Source organism: Asterias amurensis, chromosome 15 (genome assembly GCF_032118995.1).
Source record: "Asterias amurensis chromosome 15, ASM3211899v1".
In the NCBI taxonomy this organism is placed as follows: Eukaryota; Metazoa; Echinodermata; class Asteroidea; order Forcipulatida; family Asteriidae; genus Asterias; species Asterias amurensis.
The window spans coordinates 17,027,533-17,053,166 of NC_092662.1; the positions used below are offsets into that span (position 1 = coordinate 17,027,533).

The window sequence follows — 25,634 nt, forward strand, 5'->3', positions numbered from 1 at the left end:
GCACAAAAAAAAGACCAGCGCTGTGGCCTTTTTTCGTGCCACGTGGTCGTGCGTGAAAATCTGGAGGTGCCGCGTGTGCCTTGACTAAAGGCTACAGTAGACTTGGTTCCAAGTCTGTGATCATGGCTTTAAGTCATACCCGAAAGCCAATACAGTATTGCCTGAAATAGCACCCCTCTCAGACTTGAGATCAAGTCTAGGGTCTCAGATTAATTGTAGGCACGCTTTAAATGAATATGTTTGCTCGTTGTCGTATCGAAAATAGAATTTGTGTAATTATAGTGTAAGTTAATTTGTTTAATAATGTTCTTTTTGTATTAAATGTGTACCTTCTAAAGATTAATTCTCTATAATCACCGACCGAAAATGTTCCCAAAGTCAAGAACGGAAGGCGAGGTCCTTCGTCGCACAGCCACATGTGTATAACTCGGTTTAGTCATTTACTTAGGTTATCTCCATGTATATTATGAATTGATATTATTTGTTGTATGAGTGGACATAAACAAACAAAGAAACAAACGACCCCGTATAAATAAGGTAAAATGGTCGTTGAAGATATATAGCCACTATACTCCTTTAGTCCATTTGGTTAGAAACCGTCAAAATAAAGGAAACCTATGTCGATTTAGCTTGACCCCCCCCCCCCCCCCCGTTCACACCTGCTGCAATTGCATACACTATGCTTGCCATGCAGGATACACTTTACATACAGATAGATGTTTCCAAACAGAGAAGGGTGTTCCTTTACATCTCAAAGGTGACTGTAGTTACAAAACAGTGGCGTCACGGTGGGCAGGGGTTTCCCCTTGCTCCCTCTTGCCACATCTCCAAATGACGTCTCAAAAAGCACTTGAATGGTTCGATATGTATAGCTCCCAGAAAATTATGTTTTTTAACCCCGCTTATATATAGTTACCCCCCCCCCCCACAAAAAAAGGTGGAGGTATAGAATGAGGGCGCAAATCGACATTGCAGTCATTGAAACTCATCAATTATAATAGCTGTTGATACACTCATAAACTGGATTTATTCAGCATGTTCTTTCACTTTTGCAGTATAAAACTTTAATACATTTTTTAATTAAAGGCAGTGGACACAGTGGTAATTATCAAAGACTAGCCTTCGCAGTTGGTGTATCTCAACATATGCATCAAATAACAAACCTGCGAAAATTTGAGCTCAATCGGTCATCGAACTTGCGAGATAATAATGAAAGAAAAAAACACCCTTGTCACAGGAAGTTGTGTGCGTATGGATGGTTGATTTCGAGACCTCAAGTTCTAAATCTGAGGTCTCGAAATCAAATTCGTGGAAAGTTACTTCTGTCTCGAAAACTATGGCACTTCAGAGGGTGCCGTTTCTCACAATGTTTTATACCATCAACCTCTCTCCATTACTCGTCACCAAGAAAGGTTTTATGCTAATAATTATTTTGAGTAATTACCAATAGTGTCCACTGCCTTTAACTGTTTTTATCATGTACAATCAAGTGTCAAAAAATTCCCTAAAATACCGAACAGAATCAACTTCTAGAATATATAAATTCATCCGTATAAGACGTATCCGTCTACCTAACTATATAGCTCAAAGTGTTTGAAATAATTTTAATATTGATCTTTGTGGTTTATCTAATAACATCGTTATTTTTTACCTTGTTTTTACAACTAAGGTATACATGATAGTACTGTTTAACTGTCGCTTTGTCTTACTGTCTTTATTTGATATAGTCTGTGTAAACAATACATTTTGAATTGTTTTGATATGTCATGCATAAAACAACGGTGGTCCACTCTTAAGACCAGATTGTTCGCATTGTTATGGAATTTAAATTACACTTTGAAGTGATTAAAATCATTAGTTGATAATAGTTCAACCTGAAACCGCACGTTTTTACCTTATTTGACACCCAGTGAGGGCGCTTCTCAAGCGTGTGACGTCACATGCAGGGGGGGTATTGGGGATGTATTGAGGATGAAGGTCTACAGTGGTGTCTCGGTGTAGTCTACTTGCAGATTGAAGCTTTGGGTTCCCTTGAACGTCCCGATCTCCTTCCAGGTTCGGTTCCCCTTCTTCAACGTCGCAGTGAAAGGGACTTCGATCTTCCCTTCCTGCATGTTCACCTGAACTCTCAGCAAGGTTTTCGCCATGACCTTAGCCGGCAGATCAAAGCTCCACTCATCAGACTGGGTGTTGGAACTTCCCTTGTTTTCACCGACTGAGAAAGAGTTACTCACACTCATCTTGATTTCCCCATCGACGATAAATGGCACGCCCGTTGAGAATGTTGTGTCGACGCTTACAGCAGTTGTGTTCTTCCAGTGCCATTGGTAAGTCTTAGTTGTCGTGACTGTTCGCCTGGCTCTCCAAGATGCGTGTTGGTCCGCACTGGAGTCATTACGCTGAGACAGGTTGACAAGAGAGTAAGGGGTTGAAGCCATTGACCCCGCTGGGATGTCAAACTCCATGTTCAATATCTCGGTTGGGTAGAAAGGCTGAAGATTAGTAAAAAGAAAGGTTGAAGAAGTCAATTAGTTTAAAAGAACTGCATGACTGCCTTACAATAGGGAGCTAAAATATTATAATTCGATGACTTTACTTTGGGTCATTGCCGTGAGTACAGGGAAAGGTCATATCCTACAGAAGGGTCACCTGGAGGGAGTCCTCAGACAATGTGGGAGTGTACTTGATCTGAGAGCCATGGTGTGAAACAAATATCAATATCACTTACTTCCTTAACTGGTCGCAGTGATGAAACCTGGTCGTCTCTGCCCCTCCATTTCTCTGCATTTGAGTAAAAACCTTCAGTTACGATGAACTGCTTGCCTCGGTATTTAGGATATTGATACAAAATCCAGCTGTAGAGACATGTTAAAGGGAAGGTACCCATTTGGTAATTACTCAAAACAAATATTAACTTAAAAACTGACTTGGTAATGAACATTGGGGAGCTGTTGATAGAATAAAACATTGTGGGAAACGACTCCCTCTGAAGTAACGTAGTTTTTGAGAAAGAGGTAATTTCTCACTAAAATAATAAAAGATGTCTAGCTAGAAGTCTTTTATTCTTATCTGAAAGCACACAAATTCGTCAAACAAGGGTGTTTTTTCTGTCATCATTTTTTTTTGCAACTCCGATGACCAGTTGAGCTCAAATTTTCACAGGCTTGTTATTTTATGGATGATGGGATACACCAAGTGAGGACACTGTCTTTGACTATTACCATACGTGTACCTTCCCTTTAAGTATGTACATAGTGGAATATTATTGGCACAAAGTGGCACAGAAAGTCGCTGCACAGAATCGTTGCGACAACAATGCATTTCTGTTTGTATTCATGCACGTTTTGCTCTTTGGCAAGTAAGAGTGCAAATTGGCAAAGGGGGCGACTTCACGAAAATCTTAGGACTACCGAGGGGTTATTAACAACTTAAGGCCATAGTCCTAAGTTAGGACAAACTCGTCCTACAACTCAAGATAATAGTCCTAACTCTTTGTGACACCCACCTCAGGATCGGAGTTGGTGTCGTTCCGTTTGAACCTTCATTTCACAAACTAGAGAGTGTGATACAAACATCCCATGAAAAAAAAAACAAGAACAAGAAAGTGGTTGGTTTAAAGAAAAAGAGTTCTGAACTCACGTTCCACTTTTAACTCTCAGGGAGGAAGTCTTATTGTTGAAGTGGTAGTAGCTAAGGATCTCTATCCCATAGGTGAAGTTAACAGCATTGCCACCATAGTTGTCGTGTTCATACAGGGTGATCTGTGGGGTCTCGCCAATATCCTGTATTTTTATGAAAACGAAACAAAGAATTCGAGTGCCATTATTCGACAATCTGTGCCCAATTTCATAAAGCAGAATATACTGCTTAACAAATGTTTTTCTCTTAATTATAAGCAAAACTTTAGTCGTGCATCAGCCAGAACAATGAGAACTTAGTGTAATTTGGGCTGGTAACCTGTTTTTCTTTAGTAATACTATTCTGTGCTTAGCCATTTTGGGGCTTAGGTTTTAATAAATTGGGCCCTGACTAACATTGACCGACCTATAGTTTCTTGTGTAACAAAAACACGAATTCGTGTATACATATAATGAGTTTTACAGAACTGACTTACAATGTTCAGTTTCTTGAGTGAAGAAAGCTGATTATTTGATCCATCCCAGTCCCTCCTGTTAGCATAGTCACCTTCTTCTAAGATGTACTGTTTCCCTTGGTAGTCCTCGTGTTCATACCCGACCCACCTAGAGTAAAACAATGACAACAAAGTTTTAACTTTTAAAACTGCAAAAGGAGGAGGGTAGTAGCCTTTAATCAAGGCGCACGCGCTGGCGGCACACCCCAAGTGTAATGCATGAAAAAATAACAGCGCTCACGCTGCTCTTTTTTCGTGCGTGATATCTGGGGTTGTGCTTGACATGGGGGTGCCGCGTGAGCCTTCACTAAAGACTAGTGGGCTACTGCCCCTGATTATAATGACACTTTCTCTTGAAAAAGATTTTATTTTAAATAAGCTGTTTCTTTAATTCAAAACAGCGACGCCATCACCTTGGTATGTTTCCTGAAACTTCGAGTAATTACTCTTTCAATCGTCAAAGAAGCACCGTCCCTTTGTATCTGAAAACTACATAGATTTTGTATATACTCTTGAGTATGTTGGAATAAGATTCAAAACAAGTGTGAATACTTAATGACAAACGAGTATATGATCTAAGAAGCACCAACATCTGGAAACTAGATTATGCTAACCAATACGCATGTTGATACCCGATGACATTATTTATAAGTAAATTCAAACCCTATTTCTTTAGAAAATGCAGTTGTAGGAGCAGATTAAGTTTTACTTACACACTTCCAAGAACCTTAATGGACGATATCCTATCATTGAATCCAATTGAAGTAAGATTTGAAACGTTTTCAGTCACTTCACGGAAACGCCTCAAAGTTGTCGTCTTGATAGATGATTATCTAAGACAATTAAATGAAACATTTATTAAACTTCATTTATTATTTCACAAGGTACGCAGATAAAACAAAATACGCAGATTAATCAAATCATGTGAACCGAATCAAACTCGAGTGGATTTCCCAAAAAAGTAATTCAAACGAACAAATAAACGAAATGATTACAACAATTTGAACAATAAAACTTTAAATGTTTGAAAACATTTGGCCCTAACAGTTGTATCGAAATAAAAACTATGCAAATTAATCGGAAAAGGGAAAAACTGTTTCCAGAAAGAGTACGCACATTTAGTTTATTAATAAATATCTACTAAACGCCCAACGCCCATTAAGTATGTTTGAATTTTTTTTAAGAATTTCAACTACTATTAAATAATAACCTGAACTTCAAAGTATGTGATCAAAAAGTGAGAGTCACAAACAAACTATAGTTTGAGTTATTAAATAAATTTATATTTTTTATGCAGTTTTGTTTGACTCTATGGTTATACAGTCACAACAAACCAGTATTTCTTGTGTTCCGCGACTATTTATTCCAAGTATGAATTTTCGTGATAATTAAAAAACCATTCCGAAAGACGAAAGCTTACTTTTGCAGCCATCTTGAAGACGTCAACGTTTTAAAGCTGAGAGGAAAATAATAAGATGAAGGGATTTCAATTATATTTCAAAAAATATGAAAGCGATTGTATTACTTAAAACAAAAGACAGCAGGATTTGTGTGCAGGAAAAAGTAAAGAACAGATCCAGCACATATTTTTATTCATTTTCGAAGAAAATACTGCTCAGCAAGTTTCATTGCTAAGCAAAATCAAGAATGGGGCACCAGTCACACCAACAAAATAGTTTTGTCTGATAAACTATTTTCGAACAATAATGTTATTAATATAGCCTACTTACGATGCACGAGATGTAGAGAAGAACGGCTGAACTGGAGACCAGCAGCAGGTTATCGCTGTCTTGGAAGCAGAAAAGGATGTGAATAAAAAGAGCCCAGAGATGGTGTTTAAATAGAATCAGGCTAACTGGTTCCCTTTTTGCTATACGTCAAACGGGAAATGTAAAAGAAAACCACGGTACCAGTTAAGTCAAGGACAATTCTATAGCCCCGAGTATTTCCTGAACACCGAAGTCAACAACATGAAAGAGCTTAAAGTGATAGCGATTGACAAATTTGTACAATTTCAAATAAAACATGTAAACATTTCAAATCAATATACCATTTAAGTCTAGCGCGTGACAAACATTTTATTTTGGGACATTATTTTGGTTCCCATGTGAATGTTTTTACTTGTGAAGGGAACAGGTTTTCGTAACAAACTGACAGGAAACAAGTCCTAAGTTGTGACCACCCCTATCGGCAAACTAATAAGTACACAAAAACAAAACAAAATACTATCACGTTACTGGTGACCCATGTGGTTTATATTGATATCCTGGTGAAAAACTTATTATTTAGTCCACACTTGTGAAATTTACCCCAACCTGTGTTTTTCTAACTTTAGAATACAAACTTATCCCCTTTAAAAGATGTATTCAAATCGCTTGGAATTCCATTTTACCGCGAGGTGATAAAGTTCATGTTCGTTTGCGTATAGTACAAAGAAATCCGAAGCCATGGCAATGGTTTTGTTTACGGTGGCCGTGCAATACGTGAACAAGCAACACTGGTTCCTGGTGTGGTTTTCTCTGGTGTTCGTGCACATTGCACGTACACCTCTTGTTAGTTATTCGGCCTCCAGTTGAAACGAGTGTTTTTGTCCCTGCTTTTGGAGACTTTCTTCTAATTCTGGAACTCTTCTCTGCAGCTAAACTTATAAGATTGAAACTGAACTGAACCTTGGAAGTTGACAAACACTTGAACCTTGACATGAACAATGACGCGTGTGATGTTGTCAATAGATGTAGGATTTGTTTAAAAAGAAGCTAAGGCCTACTATCAAACTTCATTACTTCTGAACCACACTTTGGATGTGTACAATCTATAATGAGTTATCTGAAATATCAAAAGTCAAACACAAATTTTTTTAATTGGACCCAATCTTCCGGTTCAAATGGGAATTTAAAAACAACATTTCAACTGTTGGAGTACGACCGCGGAAAACACAAAACCACAAACCACTCTAAAACACCTCTAGGTCAGAATTGACCTGGATTCCAATTCGCGTTGAGCCTGGCCCAATTCCGGATTAAGTTGACCCGGAAACTGGCTAAAATAAAGTAGTAAGTGATTTTGCGTTATATTTGATTCTGTAAGTTTGAACTATTTTTTGGTAGTTTTGAAACAGTCTCCGGGTCAGACTGACAAAGAAAACATGCTTATAGAATATTATAGAAAAGGTACATCGGTGGCGCGTGCGTGACATTCTGTCCCCGGGTATTCTGTTGCCCCCCCCCCCCCCCCACCCATACGGCAAACTGTGTACAAAATTCGTTCTGCCTGCGCCCACTTTTGAGTCAACCTCCTTCAGCCCATATTTATTTCCAATGGTGGGGGGGGGGGGGGGGGGGGGGGGGGAGGGGCACAGAGTCTCCGGAGGACAAACTTCCCTATGACAGCGGCACTCTGCAAACTGAGTTATCTATGGCCCTGTGTTGGCGGTCTCCCTGTTAAAAAAAATTGTTCTCGGGGTTGCAGTCAGAAACCAAAAGCCTGTGAATTGCCGTATATATCCAGAGATCACAATCAATTTTACGTTGCAACCTTGGAAGCGGCAGCAAGGGGATCACACTCTTTTATTGGGGGGGGGGGGGTTGACTGGACTTTGGAGGTTTCCCAAAAGCTGCCAACTTACTTATGAGTTCACAACTATTGGTCTTATATCTGTGTTTACGGGATGCTAACCTCCAAATCATTGTTTGCTTCACATCAGCATATTGCGTCATTGATCACCACGTCCCGTGACGTTTACAAAATGATACAATTAAAATTCCTCAATTGCACTCAAAAACTAGATTTATTCAGCATTCTCTTTGAACTGTTTTGCAATATAAAACTTTACTACATTTTCGTCATTAACTGTTAATCATGTCAAATCAAGACGTGTTAAAGAATTAACACCAGGGCCCAATTTCATAAAGCCTGTAAGCACAACAATTTGCTTAGCGTTAAATTTCTTCCTTGATAAAAACAAGATTACCAAACCTTTTAATTTAATTGTAATTTTAATTTGTTGCATATTGCTGTTACTGGCATTCAGCTGTTGTTTGCTTATCCAGAAAATCAGGTGCAAATTTGGTTGGTAATCATGTTTTAATTAAGAAATAAGGACGAATATTCATGCTATTTATGATGTTTGTGCTTACAGGCTTAATGAAATTGGGCCCTGGTTTAGAAAGGTGCCCCAGAGTCACGCCGAACCAAATATGAGAAGCGGCTCTATGTCGACCCAAATAAGTGTTGTATTTAGACATGCTGACAACATAATCGGCTCATGACAAGATCGACGTCTGGATCCAAGACGCTCCAGAGTCGTTTCAAAGGACTGCAACAGTCGATCTTTTGACCTGAAGTGCTTCAAGTCGCCCCAACTTTTTCTGACGTCGAATTTCATGAACTTAACTTGGTTCGGCACGACGCAAAAGCGTCTGTCTAAACTTGGTCAGAATTCTGTTCTACTCCTACCCCCCCCCCCCTTTAACAAAGGTATACATGATGTTATTGTCTTTATTTACTGTCTTTATTTGATAGTCTTCAATGTTGTAAACATTTGGTTTCGAACAATTATGTTGCTTATTTGCGTAAAACAAAGAATTTTTACAAAAATAGTAAACTCTGGAGACGAAACTGTTCTCATTTTTATGAAATAAAAATTATACTTATTCATAAAAGTCGATAAAAGGACGTTTTTTAACGTTTATCTGTAATTGTAAACGTGTCTCATTGATGTGACATAATTCTTGCGGTCACTATTTTAACATTCTAAAGCGTACCAGCAGCGATACAAGTTATGCAAGGGACTCGACTTCAGTCAATTTCCTGCCATTTTGTGAGCTATGGTCTGCAGCAAGTTTGGAGCTATAATGTGTGCTGGCGCAAATTTAAAAGTAAAAACAAAAGTCGCCGAGGGCAAAGAGGGATCCGGACCGCTGGACCTACCCCCATGGATCCACGTCTTAAGCCCGGTTCATACTTCTTGCGAAATGCAAATGTGATGTTTGCAGCGAATGTTTCGCAGGAGTTGTCCACAAGTCAACTGACGTGAGTTATTCGTTGCGAATTTATGATGTCAAAATTCATATCGCATTCGCATTCGTAGGAAGAATTAACCGGGCTTTAGCCGTGAAGGTCTACAGTGGTGTCTCTGTGTAGTCTACTTGCAGATTGAAGCTTTGGGTTCCCTTGAATGTCCCGATCTCCTTCCAGGTTCGGTTCCCCTTCCTCAACATCGCAGTGAAAGGAACATCAATCTTCCCCTGCTGGATGTTCACCTGAACTCTCAGCATGGTTTGAGCTTTGACTGTAGCCGGCAGATTAAAGCTCCACTCATCAGATTGGGTGTTGGAACTTCCCTTGTTTTCACCGACTGAGAAAGAGTTACTCACACTCATTTTGATTTCCCCATCGGCAATGAACGGCACGCCCGTTGAGAAAGTCGTCTCGACGCTGACAGCAGTTGTGTTCTGCCAGTGCCACTCGTAAGTCTTAGTTGTCGTGACTGAGCGCTTTGCTCCCCAGATGCTTGTTGGTCCACACTGGAGTCATTACGCTGAGACAGGTTGACAAGAGAGTAAGGGGTTGCCGATATTAACCCAGCTGCAATGTCAAACTCCATGCTCAGTATCTCGGTCGGATGAAAAGGCTAAAGATGAGGTAAAAGAAAAGGTGAAGTCATTTAGTTTAAGAGAACTGCATGACAACATCATAATGGGAGCTAATTGTCATTCGATGACTAGGTCAAAAATGGAAACTTTTTTTATTAGTGAGGAAAGGTCAATGACCTCCGGTAGGGTCACCTGGGTAGAGTCACCAGACAAAGTGAGGAGTAGTTCTTGATCTGAGAGTCACTGACTTGTGAGAGTCACTGACTTGACTTGTGCGACAATTTGCGATTAGGAGCCATTTTGTTCCCCAAGAAACGAATGGGCGAACATGGGGTGCCAGACTAGTCTGCCCATTGGGTTGTGCTGCGTTTGGAGACGACACGGCGTCCAGCAACCACGTGATTAAAGAAAACCGGTCCCTCGATGTCGCCACTCTCTAAATACACCGCTCTGATTCACGTACTTCCACAGCGCCCTCATGATTCACTTACTTCCTTAATCGGCCTCAATGATGAGATTTGATCGTTGCCACCCCTCCAGTTCCCTGCACTTGGGTACCACCCTTCAGTTACGATGTTCTGCTTGCCTTTGTATCCATTATCTTGGTACAAAATCCAGCTGTAGAAAAATGCCAAGTTTAGTGAAATATTATTGGCACAGAACTGGTACTAAAAATCGTAAAACACAAAACCGTTCCGACCAGTTGCTGTGGGTATCAATGAGCCATAACTGTATTATCTTATCATTTTTTTGCACTCTTTCCCACGTGTTTAGAGTTCAAGTTAGGCCAGGGTTGGTGTCATTCCGTTTGAACTTATTCATTTAACCAGTTTTAAGAAGCATCACAATGCTGCGGGAAAAAAAACATGATAGTGATACCATTGTATACTCTGTATTTTCCCGAGTTCTGTGAAACAATTCACAGGCAAACTACTCGAGTGGATTTGAACCCACGACCGTTTTGCAATTCTAGAGCAAGTTTCATTAGACCACCGAGATTGCCCGGTAACTAGGGCTCGAGGCATGGAGTTCGAACCCTATGTTTTAGCAGCGGGTACTGCAAACGATTTACGATAGTAATATTGTTTATCAAAAAGAGGTCTGAACTTACATTCCATTTTTGACTTTCAGTGAGGAAGCTTCGTCGTTGAAGTGGTAGTAGCGAAGGTTATCAATCCCATAGGAGAAGTTGACAGCATTGCCACCATAGTTGTCGTGTTGATAAAGGGTGATCTGAGGGGTCTCTCCAATATCCTGTATTTCATTTTTTTAAATAAAAACGAAACAAAGAATGTTATTGTCTTTTTTCGGCCAACTGGGTCCATTTTTATAAAGCACGCATAACCACACAACATTGCTAAGCACAGAAGCACAGTCAAAATTACATTACGTTTACATTAAATGTGACTGGTGCCCTGCTCCATTTTAATAAGCAAAGAAATTTATAAAGCATAATTTCTGCTTAACAGGTTTACGAAATTGGGCCCAGGCTAACAACCACTGACCTTTAAAACAGCGATAAGAAAATCAAATATTTATGGAAATGTGTAAAACATCGATAATGTTTTTTACATTTTTGTTGTTGTAACTAATCAAGTTTCGTCAATTACGTCAGAAGGAAATTTAAGAGAAATAACTTACAGGATTCAGTTTCTTAAATGAAGAGAGCTGATCGTTTGATCCTTGCCATTCTCCAGCGTTAGCATAGTCACCTTCTTCTAAGATGTACTGTCTACCCTGATGATTTGCGTGTTCATATCCAATCCACCTAATGAAAATAATGACAAAGGAGCCCACAATTATTGTAAAAAAAATCTTTTCAAACCAACGATATGGCATCACTTTTTAACACGTTTCCGAAAACTAGAGACTGTACGAGTAATTATATATTGCTTTCAAACACTTAAAACTAGGAATACCTTACTCTTCTAAACATTTATGTTGTTTCGCCATGATTCAATACAATTGTGTATACTTGATGACACGATGATAAGTAAAATTCAAACCAAACTTATTTTTAAAAATGAAAGTATTTTTAGGAGCAGATTAAGTTTTACTTACACACTTCCAAGAACCTTAATGGATGATATCCTATCATTGAATCCAATGGAAGTAAGATCTGAAACGTCTCCAGTCACTTCTCGGGAAGCGCCTCCAAAGTTGTCGTCTTGGTAGATGATAATCTATAAGACAAGATGAATAAATTATCTCCTGTGAATGTATTTTTTGTAGTTAAATGATTTTACAAAACAACCAGTTTTAAAAGACTCGTTTGAAGCATAGATTCAATACAACTTGTGAAGTTCAAAATAGTCCAGATCATAATCAAAATGTTATGATTTTTCAAGACTGTTTATTCCAAGTTTTAATCTTAATGAAAATTTACAAAACATCGGAATGACACCAACTTACCTTTCCTGTCATCTTGAAGACGTAAAGGTTTAATAGGCTGAAAGAAAAATAACAAAACGAAGGAAGTTAGAAGGTATTTTTTCAATGATCTGTAAGCGATTGTATTACTTAAATCAGATCAGATCCATCATATTGTAATCGATATGTTCACTTTTTGATTGCTTGTTTTATGTTTTATATTTGATATATTTTCTTTAGATAGTGATTTGGTCCACTTTAGGGCAATCCCTAGGCAAATGTTTGTTCTTTTCATTTTGGTATGTCTCTATAATGTTTCGTATTTTTTAAATACATTTCAAGTATTTTGTTGCTGTGTGTTGTTTTTGATGTATTTCCAGAGTATAGGACAGTCGGTGAGTGTAAAAAAAAAAGCAAAAACCAAAACGCTTTAAATACTTACAATGTGCGAGATGTAAAGAACAACGGCTGAAATGGAGACCAGCAGCAGGTTATCGCTGTCTTGGAGCAGAACAGGGTGTGAATGAAAAGAGTCAAGAGATGGAGTTTAAATAGAATCAGCTTGACTGGTCCCCTTTTTGCTCAATACGTATATAAAAGGGGAAATGAAAGACGGGTACCAGTATATAAATACAAGGCCGATTCGAAAGTGTCAAGGTGTTTCCTGACTATTGAGGTCAACAAACATGTAAGCCTTGACTACTGAGTTCAACGAAATGCAAGAATTTAAAGTGACTATTAGTAAATATGCACAATTTCAAATAAATAGACCGTCCAAATCTTGCACGTAATCAACGTTTTGTTTTGAAACTTTCAAGGTAAAACGTGTTATTAAAGGTACATTACAAACTGACAGAAAACAAGTACACGGACACCCCAGTATTACAGTAAACAATAATCACACAATTAACATTTATTTTGTCCACTTAAATTTGCCCGCTGATGCTTTTTATTTTATTACAACAAATTAAAACAAAATTTGAAAGCTACCTGCACCCTCATTAAAGGCAGTGGACACTATTGGTAATTACTCAAAAAAAGTAATTTTCCACTAAAATATTTGAATTTGATTTCGAGACATGGGAATTAGATTTTGAGGTCCCGAAATCAAGTATCTGAAAGCACACAACTTCGTGTGACAATGGTGTTTTTTCTTCCATTATTATCTCACAACTTCGACGACCAATTGAGTTCATATTTTCACAGGATTGTTATTTTGTGCATTATGTTGAGATAAACCAAGTGAGAAGACTGGTCTTTGACAATTACCAAAGGTGTCCGGTACAAGGTGGTTCGTTTGTGTAAAGATAACAGCTGAAATATACATCCTTTTAAAATATGCCTACAAGGAAATCCGAACCTGTGATATTTTACATTTGTTTCAAGTACCCGAACGTATAGGCATTTAGACGTTGAACCCCATTTATGGTACCCTCTCGCGGAACATTGTGTATAATTTAGAGGAAAAATACCCTGAACCTTTTCAAGTTCCATTTTAAAGTTGTATAGAGAACTGGGCCCAAATTCATAGAGCTGCTTAAGCAGAAAATGTCGGTAAACGATTATCTGCTAAGCAGAAATGATCAGTTTACCATTCACTGTACGTCTGGCATGGTAGTTTGACTGGTAACCTTAATCTGAAATGCATAACTTTGGTGTGTGCTTAGCCTGCTACTTGTTGTGGTAAGGAGTTCTATGAACTTTGGCAACGATGTTAACGTGTTACAAATTAAATATTTAGAGAACATGAAATAAATTGTGTTTTAACATAAATCATCCTATATCAGGTGATTGTTTATGTTCAATTAATCGAGGTCCATCGGTCACGTTTTGATGTTATCTGTTTAAGAACATCTTTCCGGACTTTTTGTTTGAACCACAATGGTAGCCAATAGTCAAGGTGAGAGTCAGTATAACCTGTACCAAAGGGCCTTTCGGGTTCAGGATGTGGTTATACACTTTGCTCTGATGGATTGAACATTTTGTTTTTTACCTTCTGGAAAATGAAATTGACAGTTTAAAATTTATCCTGCAATGAATAGTGAAAGTAAAAGCCGTATATTTGATAGCCCGGACTATTAATTACTATCACCTGCAACCTATACATCTCAAAGTGGAAAGATTGCTTGCAGTATTGATCCAGATGTGTAAACAAAACAAAACAGACCAAACGGGTTTGCTCCATTATAGTAAACAAACACATGTATAGACTAGTGAGTTAGACCTAGCCTGTTAAAACGTGAAGCAACTTAACTGCATCGGAAAATGATCACGTGTAATGCACTGATCTGAGAATGTTGCTCATATAAACAGTAAGAAGGTGATTCGGGAGGAAATGGGTCAGCACAAAAAGTATTTCTCAGCTGTTCCTTTATTGACCTTCTTTCAGTTCAAAGGGGTGACAACTTATAAAGACATATGATTAATCTTCTTCGGTCGTATAGATGTTGTCACTACATAACCATGGTACATTAGGACAGCCGATTCAACACCTTACCGAGCGGCCATTCCCTCTAGGGACCAATTTCATTAAAGCAGTGGACACTATTGGTAATTGTCAAGAACTTGCCTTCACAGTCGGTGTATCTCAATATATGCATTAAAAAAATAAACCTGTGAGAATTTGAGCTCAATCGGTCATCGAAGTTGCGAGATAATAATGAAAGAAAAATTACCCTTGTCACACGAAGTTGTGTGCGTTTAGATGGTTGATTTCGAGACCTCAAGTTCTAAATCTAAGGTCTCGAAATCAAATTCGTGGAAAATTACTTGTTTCTCGAAAACTATGGCACTTCAGAGGGAGCCGTTTCTCACAATGTTTTATACCATCAACCTCTCCCCATTACTCGTCACCTAGAAAGGTTGTATGCCAATAATTATTTTGAGTAAGTACCAATAGCGTCCACTGCCTTTAAGCATGTGTCATCACAAAAGCTTGCTATAAGCACAAAAAACTATTCCTAACCAAAAATAGGTTATCAGCCTAAATACCGTACATGTACCAATGGTGTGACTGGTATCTCATTTTACTTGCCTATAGAAAATGCTTAGCAAATATTGCTAAGCAGAATTTGCTGCTAAACAGCTCTATGAAATTGGGTCCAGGCTGTGTATAAATGCTGAAAACGGGTTGAATCTCAGACTTCAAACTGCAGTTTGTCAACCCAGTGAGCCATGCACCCCGAAGTTTCTGGCTAAGAACCTTAGCCCTAGCCCCATCTCTGCCCATAAACCACCTCAAGAGATCGAACAAATCTCAAATGAATGGTTGTACAATAATATCACCCCTAAGTTGTGTCTTTTTGTATCTGATTCCCCCCCCCCCCCCTCACCAAATGTTTTCTTAGGCGCCAGGGGTCCATGCACCCCGATTCCAAGACCCCTCCCCTCCCAAGCAATCCATTTGCAATCATAATGTTGTTTTAAGATTAAAAATTAACCCAATAAAATGTTCAATTTCACGAGGTTTTTGGTAGTAATTTCAATGTTTTTAAAACTCTTTCTATTTACGTCAGGTTATCTTAACCCAACGCAAAAGAAAAATTTAATTTTAATTGGCAAGAGGTGTCCACTAGAAGAAAAAATTGCACCCGGGCACTTCCTTAAAAATTAATCTATTTTGCTAAAATCTATGTTTGTTAAAATAAAATAAAAATGTTTTTAAATACTAGTAAGCTTTTATACCTAGACAAGTACAAATGGGCTGTTGCATTGGTCACAGTTTAGAATTGTAAGTGCTGTTTACAAGAATATTTTGGTGCTAGTTTAAATCACCCAACTTAAAACAACATGAAAGCACTTCTGACCAATGCGCTATACGCTTCTCATGCTCCAAGTTTCACGGACAACATTGACGCGACCGTAGAACACTAAAATCCTTCCGCGCACCGGTGACAGTAGTGCGCCTTTGCTGTGTTAACATTGGGAAACGAAGGACAAACACAATTAAGTTTTCCCTAATTGTTTTATTTTGGTCACTTTTCAAGAAATTAATGTTCACTTTTATTTAAAATGTACTTTTGCTTACATTTTTCAACAAGTAAAAGCCTCGCGTAGAAATATAATCATGGTAAACGGTCCAGCAATGCAATTTTGTTGTTTTTTCACTTGGCGTAATTAACACATGTAAAACGGATGTAATTACCATGCGACTCCTTCGTATTTCGCTAACTAATTTACGGCAATTTTTCACAATTTTGCAAAATTTGGTCTAGCTATGGATTCAAGTGAACGCCTTAAATGGTATAGACCAAGTGAAAACTGTTTGAAGCTGGAACTGGACGAGTAAAAATGCTGAATTTTGGAAGTGAAAATGTTGCACCATCTCGCCCTTTCGCCCGTCATGCCCGTGTGCCGTCCGCCCGCGGCCGTGTAAAGGCACGGGGGCTAGCGCTTCTTGGAGACGGCGAGACCGTACAGCTGCGAGCAAAAGGACTCTGGGTGTTGCTTGACGGCGAGTGTTGTGTTGGAGCTTGAAACAAGAGAGACAGTTTTAATAACTCCTAGCAGAATGAGGAATATTGTCGCCCTGGTGTGTTTCGAGTTCAAGGACAAGGTCAAGCCTGACCAGGAGGGGGTGAGTCAATGAGTCAAGACAAAAAAAAAGGTTCTTTTTAGAACCACCATTCTGACCAGTATTTACTAGGGACTACAATACAACTCTCATGAATTTTAGAGATATTGTTTCAATGGTTTCTTACTGCAAATAAAGAGAACGAAATGTTCAAGCTCTGTGTTGAAAACGCCAGTTTATTATGTGAAAACACTTGCACGTGCAAAGTGAAGGTTAGGGTATAATTTGTGTTTATATGAATGTGTACCCACAGAGTCACAAGCAAATTCCTCTCAAACAGTAGTTTTTCTTCATGCTCAAGTTTCTGTGGGTAAAACGAACACATGAAGCAATTTGAACAAATACTGTGGACGATGCTTGTTTATCAATAAGATTAGAATTAAAGCAATACGTACTGCAAATAAAGAAGGATGTTTTAACAGATAAACAATAAACATGAATGGTAAACAGAGACTTGTTTTAAAAGGGTATATTGTTAAAAGAAAAAAAACGGTGTTGTGAAAATTGTGTTGATCTTTTAATACCATTACTACAATATATGATATTGTGCACAAATTTGTGTAGCCACATGCTAAAGACATGTAAGAATTACTTTAGTCGTGTCATAATTTTTAAAACACATGCTCATTGTAGATAATTCAAACACAAATTGTAGCTATATATAGCCTGAATTGGAATGTGGTGTCCCTACTCAGCTATTGTTGAACTCGCACTGCACACACCTGTTCACTCACGAACTGAACAATGAGACGGAAAGCTTCCAACAGACGCGACCACTTCGCTTGGAACTGATGTCATTCATTGCATCTTCAAAAGAAATAGTAATACAATTTTCAAAGGAGATGAGAAAAAAGAGGAAAATTATGCAACGCACCTAACAGGATTATAGGGTCTATTGAATTGCATAACTTTAAATGACTGTAGGATCTAGAAAGCTGACTTTTGAACATTTCGGTTTGTTTATGCGCAATGCGATGCTAAGGCAAAACTCAACACCAACATTACTGACCTAAACAATCCACCAAACGACACAGGTACACTAGAATTTAATACTACAAATATATGTCACTATAGGGGGAGTTTTACGAACTGACAAATTTAGTCTTTTTGAAAATTAAAATAACATTAGGAAGGAACAAGTTGGGTGCTTAGCCCAATTCGTATTTACTTTTATTTTTAAACTCAAGTTCCAAGAGAGTGAATGATTGAAATAATGGATGAATAAAGCCTCCTGGAGAGGGAATGAATGTTTGACAAAAGAGTGGATAGGCCTACAAAAATTATTTTGAAATAAACAACGAAATAGAAATCACTTGAGAAGAGTAGTTATTAAGTAATTTCTTTTTTAGGCTTACAGTTTTTAGTCTATTCACTAATAGTAATACCTTTTCTTTTTTCTCACCAGTATAATTTTTTCAATTTTTTACATTTCAAAGTCTTGCTTTGAAGCTCTTTTCCTTTATTTTGATGTCCTTACTCATGTTCATGCTGCCTTTTGTGGATTCATAAAAACCACTTTATCTTTCTTGGTTCTGAGATCATGAATGCACAGTATTTTCTTGCTGTGGTCTCTATCATGTCTCATGATCACTCACCAAAGGTAATCTGCGTGAATCAGGTATATTCACCTGTTTGCAATCAGGATGTGAGGTAATTAAGTGTTTTGTATTTGTCAATTGATGAAGTAGTGGTGGCAGACTGTATAAGGTGGTCTGCCATTGTTGTCTTGAGGCTCTGTAAGGAAAAACTATTCTTCTCTTCAGATGTGAGAATTTTCTATCTTTCAACGACATTCGTCTTGTCTTGATTCTTCCTTTAAGATTTCTTAATATGTGTATTTGACACCATCTACCATCTCCTGTTTAAAGAAACTTTAGTGGTCTGTCATTGATGTCTTGAGGTCATAAAGGCTCGGCTGACATTTCCTCTTTCTTAGCCCTTTGTCTTAATCAAGAAACATAACATTCATCTTGTGTTGGTTTTTACATTGAAATTTCTTAATGTAGTATTTGCCACAAAGTCTCTTGTTTTAAGAGAATGACTGATACCACCACCTATGTCAGTGCCCCCACCCATATATCTTATAAAGTCCACATTGAAGGGATTTAGATATAATTCTAAAAAAGGTGAGTAAACACTTGAATCTGGTTAAAATAAAAAGTAATTTACCATACGTCCTGCTTGTTGCATCTGTGAGGTTATATTTTTAGGAAATTGTGGTACAAGTTTTACAAGTAAAAAAAACCAATTGTTTATGATTGTAAATCAGAGCAATCTATTCAATTGTTTTTATTACTCTGTGACACTTCAAAAAGCTTTTTAGGGTTTTCTTTTTCAACTGGGAAATTCTTACCCACAGTCCCCCTCCAAAAACTTCTTCTTATTTCCCCATCTCAGAGAATATCTCTTTATGACCCTCAATCACTTCTTCTGAGACACACTCGATCCTCATCCCAGAACAATTGTTTTGACAAAAACAACTCTTGTTGACTTAAGGTAAGTGTCTGGTCTGTATGTATGGGTATATTTACAGTGTCAAAAATACTGACAACTTCGTATGTCTTTAGTATTTAATATGTTTGTAAGTAGTTAATAATGTACAATAGTAAGCATAAGCTAAGTTGGTATAGTCTTTGGTACAAAATATTAGGCCCTGTTTGTATTTATGTATTTATTTATTCATTTATTGTTGTTTTGAACATTCCAGTCTCATCCTACATGTCGACTCTAGTTGTATTTATGTGAGACAGTTTCTTTGGGGTGTCTTCACTCCTTGGTTTTCCTTACTTCTTATATAATTTCTCTTCTTTATCTCTGGAATTGAACCTTTTTCTATAGGCACTTTCATGACAATCTTTTTTGTCAGAATAAAACAGCTCAAGGTAAGATTCTGTACATTCATGGTTACAGTAAGTGTCAGAAATATTTACAACTTGTTATGTCTTACTGGAAATATCAAAAGTGTGTGTTCTGTGTTTAAGTTTAGTAGGTAATATTTTTGTAAGTAGAAGTAGAAGTAGATGTAGAAGTATATAATCAGTAAACATGGTAAATGAATAAGTGTAGACTATGATACAATTTTTTAATATTTTTGTTTATATCCCCTGGACTCTTTCCCCTCCTTTCTCATCCCATATGTATTCTGTCCTTAACCTATTGATGTGCAATAGTTACGAGACAGTTTCTTTGGGATGTCATCTCATCTTGGAAATTCTTTCTTTTGTCTTATCTTTTAAAAATTGTTCTTCTCTATCTATGGACTCGGTATTTCTTTTTCCAAGATGCGGTCCCCATCCCATGACATTTTGTTTTTGTCAGAGATAACCCAAAGGTAAGTTTATGTATGGTTGTCTCCTCACACTCTGGTCATATTGTATGTAGTGTATATTATACAGTACAAGTTCAATTCTTAATATTTTGTAAGGTAAATAATTGCGCGGTAATAATTGTAGTCTATGGTACAAGTGGTTTGTTTATTTATTTATTATTTTGCTTTGGGAAAATTCACTTGTTCGTCCATGTCCCTTGTCCCCAACGGTCGATGTGAGATACAACATGACAGTTTCTCTGTACTGTCATCTCACTGCATCCTCAGCGTAATATCCACCATCTATTTTCATAATTCCTGTTTGATGTCAACAAAAGTTTCTGCTCTTTTTGACTCCTACCATCCCTATAACTTCCATGACCTAGTACCCATTGGTATAGAAATAAGTACCTGACTCACAAAGGTAAGTGTGTGCACCTGTCAGTTGCCATTAGTAACGGTAACAATGACAGTGTTATTCACTCTGGTGATACTGTTAGGGTACATTGTGTAAAGGTCATTATGTAATAGTTATGTATGTACGTATGTATGTATGTAAAACGTTAGTAATTAGAAGAACTATGTACAGTGTCAAGATTACATTTGTTTATCTACCTCTAATTTCTCTGGTCATCTTTCAACCCAAGGTATCAGTGACCTTCCTTTCACTTCATAAGAAGTTTCCTTTGGGATGTCAAAAAGCACCCCCCCCCCCATGCTTGTAAAACCCATCTTGATGGATGAGAATTAAGAAAGAAAATAGATGGTGCACAATCTATTTTCATTCTCAATTTAGATTCCTTTTCTCTCCCTTTTTCTTCCAATCATTTCCGAATCCTTGGCATTGTCATGAATAAGGTGAGTGTGTGCGAAATATTTGAATAAAGGGTACCGTATACATTGGATGATAGGCTTTAGAAAAGACAACGGGGATAAAGTAAACATTTTTAAACATGCTCGGTCATCAAAGAGAAAAATGGTTGGATAAAACAATAATATTTTGTACGTGAGCCAGGGAGATACATGGAAACAGCATTGACAAAGGACGTGATAAACTCTGTCACTACAGGACCACTAATTTGGAAGAGACCTGCATTGCACTTTTTCCTTTCAAAAGTTAAATAGAGTCATACATTATGTATTGTAGGTATAACTAAATAAGATAGCAAGTAAATAACTAGTTGATTAATAGTTAGGTAATACATAAATGAGGAGTGAATTAAAGAGCGTGTGTATTAATGGATGTGAGATGGATGCATAGGTTGCAAATTATAAAATGGAACTTGAGTTAATTAATTTGCCTATAAATACTGAAATAAAATCTAGATAAATAAAAAAAAAAAGGCCACCAAACATAAAACTCAAAAACAAACATTCATGCAAGTTACAACAGCAAATGCATCGCATTGCTAATGCGCAGCTTTGGACAATATGAATCCTTGCATATTCAAATATGCAAAATGAGACGCGGTTATCATTTCTGAATGATGTAAACATTAAATGACTCAGACTACAATGTCAGAAATCTTCACGCTATGACACCACGCCCAACAAAGATATCTTCAATATCAGTGTGAATCGACCACGCCCATGTATGGGTTTTTCGTCACACCCACCGAAAAATCATCAATGTGAGTTCTTCTGTACCACGCTCATCAAAGACAGACAACACATCATCGAAGTGGACGCAACATTCGACCACGCCCATATACAAGTTAACCAAGGAATCATCAATGTGAATATGTCATTATCAACGCCCTGAAGTGATTGTGTGGATGCATCTTTAACCACACCCTGAAGGGATAGGACGATCAAAAAACATTATTGTGACTTTATCAATTGCTTATCCAAATTTTTAGTAAAGTAAAACAACCGAAACAAAAGTAATGTTGCTTGTATGTCAAAACTAGAGCAGACATACTGTTCGTGTACACTTTTTTTCACTCTGGTATTAAATTTTAGTTGGTGTTACATAAACTAGTATGCAATTTTGCAATAACGTAAGCTTCAACTTTCTGGTCACAACCAAGAAGTGAATAATTATTGTGCTATTGTTGCCAAAGGCCAAAAGAGGACATTATGTGTAATGTTTACAACTCTTCAGAGGCATCGAGCCACCACAATCACAATGTTTGTGAGATCCACAGAACGTAACGTCGAGGGCGCACTTGTCACATGGAAACAGCTGGATTTTCAAAGGAGAAAATATTTGTATGTGTACAAATAGTGAACAACTTTAGGAAATCAAAAGGAACGTTTTGAACAATGAGGGCAGCATAACTATCGTCGCGCTACGAAACTAATATCCAATCACAACACATCATACAATACCCAAAACCACTGACACGAATAAAACACTAAATTTATACAAATTCATTATTTTTGTTTAACTAAATTGATAACTAAATATTATTATGTATGAAGTGAAGGATGAGAATGAGGATGTGGCATTGTAATCAGTAAAACAGTAAAAAATAATCATTATTTTATAAACGAATAAATAAATACTTTGAGCTCATAAATAGTTCTTGGTAAGTAAAATTTGTACCGTAGGATAGTTAGAATAATGTAGTATTATTAACTGGGTTGGAATGGACTCTGTGGTGCCGAAACACAGGCTAAGGAAGAGATCTTCAAAAGCGTCTTTGCTTTTCAGTCTACCAGCCTGAGGAGAAGACGAGAAGGGGTGGTATCTATCGTCGTCTTCCACCTCATAGGACCCCTGTTCAAATCCCACTGTGGCACTACGTGGATGAGGTTATCAGTCCCTTCCTGACTGCTTGGGTATTCCGTCGATTCATTTTCTGGGGTTTTCCTCTCGCATAAAACTGAAACTTCCTTCCTCGTCTTTTTTCCATGGGTGATTAAGTTCACTTCTCTGAGAGGTCTTGAAAAGAAAATGAAAGTCTGGGGAATGGATGGAGATAACTTCAAGTGTTTCTTGTCTACTCAACTGTTTACATTGCGTGGTGTCTATCATTAAATATATATCTTTTTTTATGTAACAGTAAACAAGCAAAATAGGCCTATTAATCTCAAATCAGTTTCAAATAATAATTTACTTTTTAGAAACATTCATCAATGTTAAAAAAGGCAAAAATTACTTTAGGGAGAAGTGTGAAGTGTGAATGTTTGGTTGATGGGTGGGTAATATTTACTAATTCAATAAATTGTTTATTAATAATTATTTTAAATCAATACTAAGATCACTCAGTCAAACATAATTTCATGTAAACACAACTCATCGTCAACACGCGTGCCAAGCGATCATTACAGGGTGAAGGAACAATGAAGATCTATCAATAACTTTTTGTCTTACGGACCAATATTTGTCAATGAGGAGTTATTCGATGGATTTGAACTTCAAGAAAATCACCAAGATGCGCAAATGGAAAACCTGCAATTTGCTTCAGATTCAAGACAATGATACATTTGAATCGTACTGGATACTTCTGTGAACAACTCAATGGAATGGATATCTAACTGGTTAAATCTCACTGGAATAAAGGGCTCACCTTTGCAAGTACTGTAAGAAGCCAACAAGTCTTCGTTAAGAAGCAAATCATGACAAGACAATGTATTACGTAAAACATTACATATTTGAAAATGTAAAAAAAAAACTTATTTTAACTTGTGTATTTCTTATAGTTTGTTTAATTACTTCAAGGAAAGGCTGTTTCTGAACAAGAAACAAGTGAACCACTAGTTAGGACATTTTACATCAAAACTTGTGCCATTTTAAAGGAGGTAAAAACAGCAAGCAAATCTTCAAACGAGAAGCTGGAAGTGACAGTCACATGAGGACACTATTGAAGTGAACAGTTTTCTATGGATATTGATAGCAGTCGACAAGGACATTGTCAAGGGCAATAAACCTTTTTAATTGTCCACCCTTCGAACATTTTGAACTTTAGCTAGACGATCAAGCGCATTGCAAAGCATATACACTTTTAAATTTGAAACAGTCATGAAAACGCTAAGAAATACAAAATACAACATCTCAAATTGTAGTTGATTAATTTAATATAAATTTAATAAAAACGTATGCGAGACATTAGATGAGTGGAAAGAGGTGGGTTTCGTGTGTTAGTGGATACAAAACATTTAAATAAACTGACGTAGGTAATTAAAATAATGAGAAATGTAAACTTAAAATTCGTTCAAAGGAAACCATGTAATTGTTTGGAACCGCTCAAGGAGGAAGTTGTATGTCACATTCGCTCCTATTGCCAAAGATAATTTTACTCATCCTCAAGAATGGGTGGTCTGACTAATTTTTCATGCAGACAACTTTGTCCAGGAATGTCAACGTTCTATAAATCTTTTCTATCTTCTGATTCCTTTATACTTCAATGCTCCTCATCTTGAGAAAAAATCCCAAGAGGTAATTTCTATCTTAGGAATCTATCAAGCCTTTTTTTTCTTTCTCCTGTCATCTTTATCTCGAAAGGGAAGATACCTCGGCAAAAGTCGAGAAAAGGTAAGTGTGTAGAAGAGGGACACTCTTCGCGCGAACTGCGGGACTATAAACCGGTCATAACTTTATCATCTTACAATTTCCTTCGTTCCTGGCTTTGAAATCAAGCATTTTCTTTCATCTTTGAAAGTTGTTTAAGATTACACTTCCGCTTATCTAAAGGGTTTAAAGGTAGAGGACATCTTCGAGATGAACAGGGATGCGAGCTTACTTTTGGGATAACAGGGGAACTCATCTTATTGCACCATTTTGTCTAGCTTGGAAAAAATATCGACTTGAACATGGCTGATGACGATACAGGCCTCTGTAACAAAAAGGCAACAGAGGAACCAACTTGCAAAAGAAGGAGATCAACTTTGGTAGTGGCACAGAGCCTAGAGGATGATCCATACACTAACAAGGAGTACAAGGATACATTATTGACACGTCATGGCGGTATAAGAAGTATAAGTCTCGACATCAGCACCTGTAAATACCACTGTGAGCTAGGAGGAAACTTTTTTCTTTTTTTTTCTTCTTCTTTTTTCTTTTTTCTTTTTTATGTACATTTTTTCTAATAAGGCCTAGTTTTAACGTAACAAATCTGGGTGTGATATTTTTGGTACAAGTACGTGAGTGAGTGAGTGAGAGATGAAGCGATGGCTGAATCAACTGAACGAATGAAGTTTGATAAGTTCCAACACATTGGGGGGGGGGGGGGGTACTTACTACTTAATAAATTGAAACAATTAAAATAACAACAACCTTAACAAACAGCAAACATTACTCACTCAGTCAAACAGTTAACAAAGTCTAACGTTTACACGTGACGTCACTGAGCGTTTGTGCGAACGGGGATGAAAAAACATTACGTCATCGCGAGTGACTCAATGGATGCACCAATCAGGATCGCGATTGAGAGGATTCAGCGTCAACTCATGAATAACCATCACCTACTCTGGAAACTGGAATTAAAAATGCGTCATCGCTTGCCCCAAAGGATGCACCAATCAGGATCGCGATTGAGAGGGTTCAGTGTCAACTCATGAATACACGCTCTTGAAGTTAACAATGTCTGTGGATATTTATCAGGATTGAAAAAACCATGGAAGAAAAGACGAACTTTTTGTAGAGTTTTATAACTGCCCCAAACTGTAGGTAACAACTGTTAATTTCTTAAGAAAGTTATTATCTGTGCATGC

General features: G+C 37.4%; 2 protein-coding genes across 2 annotated transcripts; both read right to left on the reverse strand.

Moving 5' to 3' along the window:
* Positions 1-4: 4 nt before the first annotated feature.
* On the reverse strand, positions 5-5,917 carry LOC139948480 (gamma-crystallin N-like). The gene is given in 8 exon segments (XM_071946636.1): positions 5-2,492; positions 2,729-2,855; positions 3,640-3,782; positions 4,115-4,241; positions 4,846-4,932; positions 4,934-4,965; positions 5,553-5,588; positions 5,863-5,917. Coding segments are annotated over 7 exon segments (1,041 nt in total). The 5' UTR covers positions 5,565-5,588; positions 5,863-5,917; the 3' UTR covers positions 5-1,979.
* A 2,203-nt stretch (positions 5,918-8,120) lies between these two features.
* Positions 8,121-12,657, reverse strand: LOC139948488 (gamma-crystallin N-like). Its single transcript, XM_071946645.1, is given in 8 exon segments — positions 8,121-9,641; positions 9,644-9,764; positions 10,218-10,344; positions 10,838-10,980; positions 11,368-11,494; positions 11,788-11,909; positions 12,139-12,175; positions 12,539-12,657. Coding segments are annotated over 7 exon segments (1,041 nt in total). The 5' UTR covers positions 12,151-12,175; positions 12,539-12,657; the 3' UTR covers positions 8,121-9,252.
* Positions 12,658-25,634: the final 12,977 nt, after the last annotated feature.